We start from the raw sequence: 13,909 nt of genomic DNA on the forward strand, positions 1-13,909 counted from the left end.
TTATTTTTAAAATTTCGTTATTTACGCCATGTTAAATCATTACAAACATTGACTTTTTTTTAAAAAAAAAGAAATAAAATTCTAATCGTTTATTGATCCATAACAGAGATCCACACTTAGAGTGCCATTTCCAGTTGGAGGTTTTGCAGTGGCTCAGAAATTATTAGTGGGGCCCCAAAATTAATGGAACAAAAAAGATGCCTCATTTCATCTGGCACCTATTTGTTTGGTTTAAGAGACCCTGCCAGAAATTTGTTACCATGACTTGAAGCATCATCAATGCACAGAAAACTCTTCGTTTAGATGCCAAAAGAGAAAACAATATTAGAAATTTAATGTGTGTGTGTGTTCAATGTGCACTGAGACGTAATTAAGTATAACTAAGCATTTATTTATTTACGTTATTATAAGACTTACTTGGATGTATATGATGACAGGAACATCGTTGTATAAAGAAGGAAATCCTAAATCGTAAGCTCTAACTGTTAAGGAGAAGGTGCGAATATCCCCTTTTCCTTGAGGTATTCTTTCGTAGTCTATAGGTTGACGAGGTCGTATTTCTCCAGTAATGTTATCAATTGTGAAATTTCCTTCTTTGTCTCCTTGAATAATTTCATATCTGATTTCGCTGTTAGGAGAACCTTTCAGATCATCGTCTTGAGCCTGTAATTATATTTCGCTGTGTAAAGTAAAGATATTTACTTCGTTTTTCGAGTTTTAAGATATACTGTAACAAATATAATTGAGCTGCCTCTACGAAGATTAGGATTGGAAATTGGAACCTTATAATTAATTTTCTAAGGAGTGTAGGGAAATTCTATTCTCTGCCTCACAATAGTATGGCAATCTAGTTGATATAAGCTCAGTTAGTATGATTTAAACAATCTCTTTTCCCCTTGGCAAAGTTGCGCCTGTAGTCGGCCCCATTGCAGGTTAGGCAAATGAGTAACAATGAAGCCAACAAATAACTTTCTTTGGCTTCACTGTTATTGTGGCTACTTTCAGAACAAAAAAGTAGCCATAATTTTGATCATAATATTCGTGAAATTGTCGAATAGTGAAACAAATAGAGTAGTAACTGTATTTATGTTAGCTGTATTTATGGAGAGATAAATATAGGGCACTAGAACTTATACTCAACTCCCGATTAATTATATAGGCTATACATTTAGCCTATATATATAGCATCCGTTTTAATTAATATAGTTTATCTAACTGTATTTAAAACTTTCCAATTTTATGGACACAAGGTTTAAAAATTGGGTTGTATATATTGATACTGTTACCTAAATAAACAGAATCGAGGTATAAGGAAGTTAACCAGGGCCAGGGCCCAGAGCGTAGTGGAGCCTGAGACAGAAAACATATTGGGTTCCTATAGCAAATCGTATATGGGGTATTTGCTCACATTGTCCTGTGCCCTGTGCATTTTTATGCTAACTTTGGAAACAATGAAGGTTATTCCTGAAGTTAGCACACAAAGAAAAGTCAAGATAAATCCCTCTGATCTCAATAAATGTCAATCTACTAAATAGCCACGGAGTTAACTGTGTGAATGGTCATTGAATCTCTATCCAAAGAAATCCTGCACCCATTAAAACAGGCAGTCATTAGCAATAATCAGTGAACTATACAAAATGAATACCTTAACTACTAAAGGAGTTAAGAACTCCATTTCATTCTCCACCAATCTCGCTTCGTATTTAGTTTGTAAAAAATAAGGCACGTTATCGTTGACGTCTTCCAATGACAACTGCAGTTGAACCGTGTTCCTGTTGCCATGCCCATTATCATCACGAGCTTCTATTGTGACATAATACTGTGACGTCAGTTCACGATCGAATCCGTGTTGAGATGTTGTCACAGTTATCTCACCGGTAATTGTATCCAAGTGTAATCTAATACGGAAAAAAACAAATCATTTTTTAATTAATTTAATGAACGAATCACCGATAATCATAATTAAATAATTAATTTCTTTATTTACTTGTCTGCTATTTGTCCTCTGATTTCTGTATATCTTATTCCCGATGTCCCGTATTCCTTTGAATCTCGATCGGTGGCCTGAAATCATTTATTAAATTAATTTCAATCATTTATACCTATACAACATACCCCATAATACTGTAATTTGAAAATAATATTCGTCTGTCAGGCTGTCTGCTCGATTTTAATTCACATATAACGAGAGGAGTGCTGAAATTTTATCATCAGAATTTTGAAATCCACACCCCGTGACGTCCTAGAATGTGTAATGAATATCTTAGAATGTCTAGAATTCTAGAGTTATTTTTCTAGACATTCTAGATACACAATTCTACATTTCACATTTTGCACCATGTGGTATAACACTAGACATTATAGAGTTATTTTAGAATTCTAGATGATAGTTCTAGACATTCCAGAATAAGTATAACTAGAAAATAAGCTTGGTATTAAGAACTCTAGAATTATTCTAGAGTTCTTAATACCAAGCTTATTTTCTAGTTATACTTATGAGACTTATCAAATGAGTCACAGGCAGACACACGAACGTCATTTTCAAACGATTATTTCTTATTTCGGTTAATGTTACCCTTGGTGCCAAGATGGCGGCTTGTGTCTGATTCCAGCAAGGAAACAGTGGGACGCACGTTCTAACCTAACCTAACCTATTCTAATAAATTACCATAATTATAGCAACCAAATTACTAGAATAGGTTAGGTTAGAACGTGCGTCCCACTGTTTCCTTGCTGGAATCAGAGACGAGCCGCCATCTTGGCACCAAGAGTAACATTAATCCTCATTTCTTAAATAGAATTTCAATCTTAAGAACATCTTTAAATATATGCTTTATATTTAATGTGTTTAAAGCATTTTAATTATGTCTCGTGTTTAAAATTTAATTATGATCAACTTACCTTAATTGTAATTATAGAAGTTCCCGCTTGAACGTTTTCTGGTATTCTAGCTTTATATAATTCTTCGCTAAATTCCGGAAAATTATCGTTAACATCTCTAATATATATAGTAACCTCGGCTGAACTTGATTTAGGTTGCTGTAACACTGATTCACGCGCTATAATCTGAGGGGGGAATGTAGAAAAGTATGAAAATTTAGGTTGAAATTTTAAAAATTTAATTAATTAATTAATTAATTAATTAACTAACTAACCTTGAAATTCGTTAATTTCGTTATCTCATAATCCAACGCTTGAGAATTTTTTACACGAATTAGAAATGACGCTTCGTTTACACCTTCTTCTGGTGTAACTTCGAACACATCGTTATCTCCTTCCAGAAACAATCGAAATGTGCCATTGTTTCCCTGAAATTAAGTCAAAACGTTTTTAAGTTTTCTTCATGAAATCTTAGAGAAATCATGGCTTAAAACATGAAATCTTACTTGATCGTGATCGAAAACTTCTGGTATGCTCTCTCCTATGAAATTAACAGGGACATTATCTTGAGCATTTTCATTAATTTCCGCGATGTAACGTTGACTTTTAAACGTTGGCGTTTCGTCGTTGACGTCATTCAAAATGATCGTCACTTCCGTCGTAACGCTCGGAGGAGGAAAGAAAGTTGGCGCAACTTCTTGAGCCTTAAAAAAAATGAATCCGGCGGTAATTAATAAATTAAATTAATCACTTTATTTATTTAAAATTTAATTTAATTTAATTTTACTTCGATTTCTAGAATGAACGCTCCATTTCTGTTATCTGTACTTTCTCTATCTAATGGCTTCTGTACTGTAATTCTGCCTGTGTTACTGTTGATTGCAAAAAGATCTCTTCCACCTGTTTTAATTAAATTAAATTAAATACAAAAAAAAGAATCAATTCGGCTAAACTTTTAATGGTTTTCTATAGAGATTCTTAATTAATTTTGACATCCACTGACGCTCAACTTCTCCCCTCCCCATTATCCGTGTTGTTGCAACCTTCTCCCTCCCTTCCAGTGTGGAAGTCATTTATGGTCAGCCCCTAAGCATCATGATCATCAAAAGTATTTGTAAGTAATTAAAAAGTGCTCATTTACCATGTAAATCATTGAATCGCCGTATCTGTTATTCGACAAGATCCATTTTCACTCAAGAAATCTTTGGTTTTATGGGATATGGTTTGAACACGCGGGCGATCTACCAAAGAGGAATGCCTCACGGGAGTAGCCTACTTCTTTGGTAAACTGGCTCCTGTTAAATGCTTGAAACGTAAAGAAAACTAGAGAAATTCCACTTGAATAGGTGCAAACCCACGATCAACTTACCGGGTGTTCAGTGGTTTTATCCATTCGGAAATGGTAACATATATTTAAAAACTGGATAAGAGAGACACAAGTGGATAACATAACTGACAAAGTTACTAATTTATGTTTAAAATTCCAGCCGAATTTTAAGCATCTGTTTAATTGAAAACTGCCTAGATGAATATCTTGAACAGTTTTTGTGTCAATTCATTAATAATGTTGATAAATATTCCAACTTAAATTTATATTGTTACTCTTCGAGGAACGTGAAGTGAAGCATAAAATACTTTTTAATATTTCAAGTACAAGGGATATAAAGAAAAGTTCGATCGATGAAAGATACTGTACACACCAAACAACTTCCATAAATATGGAAATTTATTCATAAAAAGAAAATGTAAAATAGTAAAGGATGCCGCCTTGTGTATATGATCGAAATCGGATAAAAATTTCAAAGATTTAGAATTATTTTTCATGTCAAAGTACCCATTTCTAATTGTAAAACTTTCTTGGAATTCTAATTAAATGCAACGAAAGTTCATTAGAGATTTGAAAGAAAAAAAAAACAAATTACGGAAAATTGAGTGATGATCGATCTGTTCGATTTTCCGTAATTCCTGTTTGAAATCTCTAATGAACTTTAATCATAGAGCGGTAAGCGGGTTAATGAGTATAAAATAACATCCCAGACATTATGAATTTTTTAATTATAATCATTAATTAATGATTTATCTAAAGGTTGACATTTTCATAAGTGGAGAGTTTAAAAACATTTGTAGATTTTATGATTCTAAATATTAGAAACTGCATCTTTAATTTGTTTCTCATCGGTTGTATTTGTTTTCTCTTAGTCAAGTGCTCAATAGAGCGAAAACAGGTTAATGATGAGAAGTACATTAGAAGCTTTCAGTTCTTGACATACATTTTAAGAATATTTAATTAAATAAACTAGAATTTTATGTCAATACAATTTAATAACATTTATAAATAGCTTTTACGGACTTTTCCGGCATTCTTTATTTGTTTTCATCCCTAATAATTGCTATCATTGCGTTTACAAGTCTTCAGATTGGTTCCGGAGATATTAAAGGAGTGGGGCCATATCTCTCTAATCACTGGTCAAATTTTCCTGAAAATTTCTACAAAACATTTCCCCTAACACACAAATTTCCTTGTGAAATTTCAGAAATTTTCGGCAGAAAGCACATGAGTTATTAAGATTTAAATTGGGCGAACAAAATCACCCCCCCTCCACATTAATATCCATACATACAAAGTGTGACGTTTCAGAGAGATGTTCTCATGAATTTTGGGATGGAATATCACATCCTTACTAGGGAATTGAATTTTTAATACATTAAAAATCGTTTACTATGTAAATTTAATTCATATTTTAAATTGATTTTTCAAAATTTTAATTTTTTCATCACAAAGTGTTTTTTTTTTAAATCCCAAACTAATTACGATTTGAAAGGTTTCTTTTAAAATAGTTTTTTCTGGTCTTATGCTTGAATTATTAAATTTATATTTAAATTATAAAGTTAATATCAGTTTCCATCATAATTTTATATATTTAACTTTACCAACCTCTGATTATTCTATATGTAATTGCATTGTTGACACCACGATCTCCATCAACGGCTTTAACTGTTAAGACATGAGAATTCTACAAAAATATATAAATATATAAATATGTATAATCAGCATCTAAAATTGATTTATAATATAATATCATACATACAACTGTCAGATCTTCCGGAATACGCGTAACTGGAGGAACAATGATGAATTCTGGTGGTTGATCCTCAACGTCTTCGACCTTTATCAAAATGGCGGCTGTTGCAGTGTTAATTCTTCCGGTATTTGCTCGATCCTATTCAGATGAAGTTCGTGTTTATTTAACTGAAAAATTATCTCTGAAATTCTATGCAAACTCAACTTACAATGGCCAAAACACGAAGTTGATGGATGGACTTCTTCTCGTAGTCTAATGGTCCAATTAGTGTAATAACTCCTTCTCCATTTTGTGTCCTCACGGAAAAGGTGTTCATTGTGTCCTCGTCTGTCTTCTGAAATATCATTAATTATTATTATTATTATTATTATTATTATTATATAAATTCAGAAAATGATGATTTATATGATAAATACTTACTTGTAAACGGTAGATGACTTGTCCGAATGGTCCAGCATCCGAATCTTCAGCTTTAACTTTTTCTATTATAAGGCCTTTTTTAGCATTCTAAAAAATATAATTAATCTTTATAAAGTATATATATATATATATATATATATATTTAAAATAAATAATCCAGTAAAACTGCCTAAAACTGAACCCAAATGAAATGGAAACCTGCCTAAAAGGGAAAACATTAGGTACGGTGCGATTCCTGTTTACACAGGTGATACCGCAGACTTCATCAAGGGCCTTGTACTTTTATGTATATCCGTGTATGAGGCATACAACAGCGAGATTGATTGCAGTTTCGTGCATACAATCCGTGTGTTCAGAAAAAATACCCGAAACGGGTGCGGGTTATACGTCGATTCGACGTTGCAATAACGAACTAGCGCCTATGAAATAATGGTTAATGCCCATAGATGCGTGGTATATACTAGAGTAGATTTATGCTAATATTTTATTTTCTTTCTAGCAATTTACTACCGATTATACTGCGAAAATAAAGTACCAAATAACGTCTTACACTTCGTAGAATATCAAGTATGGTGGATATAAAGTTATGTAATAATTAATTAATTATAATTATAATTAATAATATCCTTACTTCAGGTATAGAAACTGTTGGTCTGAAAGGGCGAAAAATTGGTTCGTTGTCGTTGACATCCTCAACAATAATGTGCAATTCTTGACTATGCTAAAAAGTTTTTTAAAATAATAAAATTTAATTAGTTAAATATCATTAATCATGCACCAAACCTCTATATAGCACCATCATTTGTTAGCACTAAATCGAGTGTGGTGTTAAACCGAAGAACCTCGAACTTTGGTGTTTGAGCTCCTTCGGTTTAACGCCACACTCTGTGGATTATTTACAAACAATGAATTATTTAACGTAACGCCATCTAAACGATAATTTGAGGTTTGAGAGTTTGAAAATGACGTAATTTTGCGATAACAATACGGAGGGTGCCATTATTTAATAATAAAAAGAAAGATCCGTTCACGAACATTGATTGGCGCTGCACGGGGGTAGTAGCACTGTAACGAAGTTTGACTGTATTTAATCATGGGTGCTTTAATATAGTCTTACTATTAAAAACACTGTTATAAATTCGTAAATAATCCACTTTATATATAAAATATTATGCTAATTTATGATAGATCAATTACGTTTTAAAATTATAAATATGCAAAAGTGATCAGACGTAATCGATCGCGTCGCGCATCATCGCGATCGATCGCGTCGCGTTGCATAGGCTGCTACGTATTGTACATGTTTATCTGTTCTTATGCATTCGCTAAAAATACATAAATAATTAATAAAATAATGAGTTTTTATGGATATGAGAAACAGATAAATTATATTACTGTAATAAAAATGATTGAAGTCTGCACGCGACGCGATCCTTCGCGTCGATTATATACTAACGAATATCGCTTCATGAATAATTCGGATGTTTGCAATTAATTTACTTTGAGTATATTTTTGCGAAAATTATTGCTAAATTCCCTTTTAAATATGAATAAATTTGTTCTATTCTGAAAAATTCCAGTAAACAAAAGTTATTTTCATCGCTTGTATCGATCGCATGTCGCGCGCGTTTAAAAATTTATATTATAAAGTATGAAATAAAATGTTCTTGCTTTAAGTTCAATGCCATGTTTAAAATTTTATCAACTTCTGCATTTTCTCCTCATTAAATAAATCATAAACACTGTATACAAGTAATATAAGTAACAAAGAGAGTACAATACAATGAATTCTCGATGTAGCGTGCTCTCAAAGAATCACTCACTATATTGAGTTCTTTATATATATGAAGAATAGCGAGAACCACGGCTTGTTCATGCATTTATTAAAGGCTCACTGTGTGCTAGTTTAAATTCTGTACAAGCTTCCTGTGCAAGCTCCTTGCTATGTAAGCATCCCATGTAAGCCCCTATACAAACTCCTTGCTATGTAAGCATCCTATGTAAGCCCGCTATACAAACTCCTTGCTATGTAAGCATTCTATGTAAGCTCCTATACAAACTCCTTGCTATGTAAGCATCCCATGTAAGTCCCTATACAAACTCCTTACTATGTAAGCATCCTATGTAAGCTCCTGTGCAAGCTCCTTGCTATGTAAGCATCCTATTTAAGCCCTATGCAAGCTCCTTATACAAACTTCTGTTATATAAGCATCCTGTGTAACTTCCCTGTTATTTATACAAGCTCCTGTGCAAACTCCCTGTTAACTTTATAAACCATATAATTATGATAGAGGTATATAAAATTTTATTAGAAATTATAATTTACGTACAATAAACTGTCCCGGAGAAAGCTTTCCGTCAGTTAAGGTAAAAGAAATTTTGTACTCGTTTTGCTTCTGTAAAATATAAAAACAAACGTTAACACGTTCACAAACACAAGGATGGAGTAAAGATGACAATTATCTAATCACCTCTCTATCCAATTCTTTATTTAGATAAACATTGGCATCAGTATGGCCTACATTTTCGATTCGAACTATATCCGAATCCTTACTCTCCGCAACACCAAACCTCAAAGAATCTCCATCAGCATCTTCACCCCTCAATTTATAAATTAACTTTCCTGTAAAACGTACAATTATTGTTTTAAAAAAATCCATAAATAGCATTTTAACAGTAAAAGCAACGCCCTTCCCGCTCACACGTTAGAGTTATGTTACCAATAGTAACCCAACGAGGCCAAGGACGTTACGTTACATCCTTTAAACGTTACATCAACCCGATTTTATTGTATACGATGCCTTTATTATTATTATGATTACAAGAATTTCCCTGTACTCACCAACACTATCGTTGCCCTCATTCACTTTTATGATAGTTTCTCCGATATTTCCTTGAAATTTCGGTGGAGAATTCGCTCGAGCTGACGTAAAAATATGTCAAATTTAACATATATTTTATAAATTTTTAAAAATTTTCATTTTAAAATTTACCTGTGATGCTGTAAATGCAAAATAGCAAAACGCTTGCGATATGCATCACGTATTGTCTGTACATAATAACATGGCATTGGGGCAATGGATCCTCAACCTTGCCTGTAAAAAAAAAAAAAAAAAAATATATATATATATATATAATATAAATAAATAAATACGTATGTATAATAAATGAATTGTTACTTTTACGTAACCAAAAATATAAATTCTCTAAGGATAATTCGAGTTTCCTTTGTTGTATATACACTGAACGATTGTATCGTGTGTCTGTTTACACGTTTCTTATTCACAATAATACGCTTGTTTATATGTTTCTTATTCACTGTAATGGCTTTTCATTCGTTTCTTGGTAATATTTCATTCACGAATTGTTAACTGAGTGAACACAGCTGATGCTACTACAGTAACAAATGCAACAATACTGTATAACTGAAGCAATATCGCAGCTGAGACTACGGGAAATTTAACTGAAAGATAAACTTTGTCTGAATGTCAATAGCTAGAAAATGTTTTAAAATAATATCTTAAACTTTAATATATTTTTTAAAGTGCTTTAAATTAAATTTTATAGCACTTTATAATTGTTATATAATAAAGTTTATTCAATTGTGATTTTTTAGTCAAAAAAATATAATTATTTACTTTTTAGCGCACAATTTTATTATTTGTAGTATTAATTATTTTTTAATAGATTATAATTTACTTATAATTTCTCAAAATATCATTTTTAAGTGTTTAATTGCATTTAAAAGCATTAAAAATGGGCATTAACATTCAACAATTTCTATTTAAAATGGGCATTTTAACAAATCTCAAGACACTTTTCAAGTTGTTGATGATTGTTATTGTTTTATAAATAATAAAAAGTAGAAAAAATTGCTAAATTATACTTAAGATGATCTCATTTTATCAAAATAGAACAAGGCACTTTCATATTTTTAACTCCATAATTAACTATTACGAATACAAGAGCAACAATTGCTAACCTGATCCATTAAGAAAAGAGCCTTTTTATATAATTAACGACGTTGTCGTATCGTTAACGAATAAAATATGATACTAAATAATTAATTTACAGAGATTTAATGTAGTTACGTATCGAGCTAGAACACTTTTAGAATAAATTATTAAGCGCAGACGATTCTACCATACTGTACACGAATGCATGGAACCATATAAGACCATGATTATTCTATCTCTCTATCCCACTTGCCCTTAAGATTGCGTGATATTTCGAGCGACTCGGGAGTTGTTGAGCTTGACCCATCTTCAAATAATAATAAGTCTTCCCCACGGCTTCGTGGGAAAAGTGCTGAAACCAAAATCACTCATGCAGAACTCGAATTCAACTTAACTTGGACCATGAGTAGAGTGCATTGATCTTTGGTACAATTACACGCTCTGAGGCACAGTCAAACTAAATATTCTTGGTAATTCCTCGGCGAGGAAGTAGAAAGACAATGATATATACTGAATTGAGGGCAATTTATCCTTTAGAATATCATCGTGGACATAAGAATCTTGCAAGGGACCTTCGAGATTTTTGGTGCTTCATAAGATAAAGAACATTCTGCATACTAATGTCTCGGTCTCTAGCCGGTTAATATGTTACTTTGTTCGAGTAGAATGCTTAATGTTTGTAAATTAGACGTGTATATAACTAAATGCAGCCATTAAACATCCTATGAAGATAATTAGGAAGAATTATAATGCATACGAGAATGCGGAAGGCGTTTATTGTTTGAGGTGATCCAGAATAATAATATCACCTTTCTGGATGCAGAAAGAAAAACTTAACAAGAAATATCGCTTATCATAATGTTACATTTATAAAAAAAAAACTCGATTAATATTCATCGGGATACATCTTATTAGGAAGAAGATTAATTAATTTGTATTTATTCACATCGTGAGGGGGAAACTTTTAATAAAATACTTCAAAACAGGACCTTGACCTCTTGGTAAACAGCAAAGAAAAGGATCATTCAACTCCTTAGAAAAAGTCTTAGGTTACACCTGATGACCTTTGCTACGAAGTTCGTGCAACACACCCCTTCTCTGGGCAGTACAAACAGGTCCTGATACACTTTTCTGGAAGTTATTCATATAAAATAATGTGGGAATTTTATAAATGGAAAACCTAGCTTCTTTTTTCCGCTTGCATGACGCTTTCGGATGTCTTTCTACCTCACGCATGAAATTATTACAAGCGTATATAAAAATTATGGATCCTTCCAAGGGCATATTGTGGATCGAAGTGGAGGAAATGAGAAAATTCGAACGATATTCTTACATCGCGTGACTTTAATCTTTAATTTTACACCCCATTTGCCTACGAACACTGATACCTTGTTACTGCAAAGTAATATATTCATAGTATCCAACATTAGATACAAGATTTTTGGCTGTTTTTTTTGTAAGAAATTTCAGTTACAAAGTAATACGGCAAGAGCCAATTAAATTCTACACTTTCTGGAGAAAATTTATAATAATTCCATCGAACATTTTTACATTTACACTATAATAATTGCTTATTTCCTTCTTAAAATATGTTCTTTTAATAAACATTTCTTATACTTTCCCCTTTCGTGCGTTTCGCATCGAGAACAAACCACAAAACCTGCAACGCTAATGGTCTGTCTACTAAATTATTATTATTATTTTTTTTATGTTCATCCAAAAAAAATCTAAGATTAAATATATTTTTAGAAAAATCTGGATTTTTCTCATTTTATATATTATAAAAATGTATTTTCTTTGAGAATTCCTAAGCGAAAAACATAATTTTCAACCGAAATTAAATTTAAATCGTATTTAAACAGGTCAATTTCTTATTTCCTGAGGAATTTGTTTTTTTATGGCACGCTTAATTTTCCTAGTAATTGAATTTTTTATTCGTTATATTAATTTTTCTACTGGCCAACATGCAATTTTAAAACCTCATACGTGTATAGTTACAACTTTAAAATTACATGTTAGCCAATACCTTTACGTGTTTCCTACTAAAAAATAAGAATATTCGAATTTAGAAGTGTGTATACACAATACCGGATCCAGAAATCTTTAGAGGGAGGCGCAGAAAGGAAACAATATGTTATACAAAGTTTTTACTACCTAAGGTGCCCGGCTTTAGTAAAAAAAAAAAACCCCACAGCTGTGCCCTGTGAAACCCCTAAATCCGCACCTGTACTTACATTTATTTGAAGTACTCCGCATATAACTCAACAAGTATATATACACATATAGATTACCGGTGATGTATATAATTGTAGGCTAACACTAATATTTCCGAAAAATTACGCACTTTTAATTTAGCTAATAAACACCTTATGTAGGCTATAAACACACCACCCCATTTAAGAGCCAAATTCATTTTTATTTAAAATATATTTGAGTACAACTATTTAATTAAAAGGAAGTTATTTTTGTATAATTTGACAGGAACTTTAATTAATAAAATTATAATTATTCTATATATATTCATAATTATTATTTTATACAGCGAAATTTCATACAATTATGCCTATTGATTTCAGTTAAACTTTCTAATTTTATCTCATAGAAAAAGCGAAATTACATTTTAAATTTAAATAGTATTGCAAATAACAGATAAACGCACTTAAATAATCAATGAATAAATACTTTAACATCTTAAAACTCCGTTTAAAAACGTAAAATTTAATTTAAAACGTTTAAATGAACATAGGCGGTTCTCATTCGAATATGAAAGTCGAAGTAGAAAAACGTTAAGATTATCTGCACGGCAATTGGCTGAAATTGTAAAATGGGCGGAGATAGTTAAAATCCACGTATATTCAGACAATTTTTCGATTATTAATCGCTTTTTTAAGGGGAAAATTAACTACAATTTGCAACTATCGCTTTAACATTTTAAAATTGGTTATAACTAAAATTAATTTATATAAATAATTTTAAAATATAGTACTTTATTAAATGATATTATTTTGAATTTATATACAATAAAGATTAAGTAATTTGCTTCTTTCCCCCGAATTTTTATAGAGTTTCTTTCTAATTTTTTGTTCTTTTAGAGGGAGGCCACGATGCTCAGCGATATTCCTTATATATTTATAAAATAAATAAATAAATTTAAATGTTTATTAAGGTATATAAACTGTCCTTTTATCTAGTTTATAAGCAGACACTGTACCAATTTCAGAGATTTATTTTTGATCCACTTTTATGTACAGACGTGTGATAAAATCTTTCAACATGTTCTAATTATATACAATAGATGCTGATAATATTAACTTAAAATTAAAAAAAGAAAAATATACGTTTGTAATAATAAGAATTTTTTTAATCTCTTATTGTGCATGATAAATAATTTTGTTATTTATTTATTGAAAGATAATAATCCTAAATAATAATTGCTCATTTCATATAATGAAATTGTTTTCATGTTTAACAATGTATTGTTTAATGATTTTCTATTTTTTAATTAATTTAAATTTATAATTGATACATTTTAAATCAATAAACACGAGAATTACACGAGAATTTCCTTAT

At 31.1% G+C, this 13,909-nt stretch overlaps 1 protein-coding gene across 2 annotated transcripts in view; it reads right to left on the bottom strand.

Annotated features, from left to right (window-relative positions):
• The window catches only part of Cad88C (cadherin-88C), a 52,429-nt gene that overhangs the window by 17,698 nt on the left and 20,822 nt on the right, over positions 1-13,909 (bottom strand). For both annotated transcript variants that reach the window (XM_067285669.1, XM_067285668.1), the window contains exons 2-17: positions 9,377-9,478; positions 9,226-9,306; positions 8,855-9,006; positions 8,714-8,779; positions 7,015-7,104; positions 6,384-6,470; positions 6,172-6,297; positions 5,970-6,101; positions 5,816-5,894; positions 3,668-3,780; positions 3,387-3,584; positions 3,156-3,308; positions 2,902-3,066; positions 1,988-2,064; positions 1,646-1,898; positions 418-663 (exon numbers count right to left, since the gene is read on the bottom strand). In XM_067285669.1, the coding sequence (XP_067141770.1) occupies positions 418-663; positions 1,646-1,898; positions 1,988-2,064; positions 2,902-3,066; positions 3,156-3,308; positions 3,387-3,584; positions 3,668-3,780; positions 5,816-5,894; positions 5,970-6,101; positions 6,172-6,297; positions 6,384-6,470; positions 7,015-7,104; positions 8,714-8,779; positions 8,855-9,006; positions 9,226-9,306; positions 9,377-9,440 (2,082 nt within the window). In that variant the 5' untranslated portion in view covers positions 9,441-9,478. The remainder of the gene's footprint in view (positions 1-417; positions 664-1,645; positions 1,899-1,987; positions 2,065-2,901; positions 3,067-3,155; positions 3,309-3,386; positions 3,585-3,667; positions 3,781-5,815; positions 5,895-5,969; positions 6,102-6,171; positions 6,298-6,383; positions 6,471-7,014; positions 7,105-8,713; positions 8,780-8,854; positions 9,007-9,225; positions 9,307-9,376; positions 9,479-13,909) is intronic.

This window comes from Centruroides vittatus, unplaced genomic scaffold (assembly GCF_030686945.1).
Source record: "Centruroides vittatus isolate TY-2023 unplaced genomic scaffold, ASM3068694v2 scaffold_2802, whole genome shotgun sequence".
Taxonomy (NCBI): domain Eukaryota; kingdom Metazoa; phylum Arthropoda; class Arachnida; order Scorpiones; family Buthidae; genus Centruroides; species Centruroides vittatus.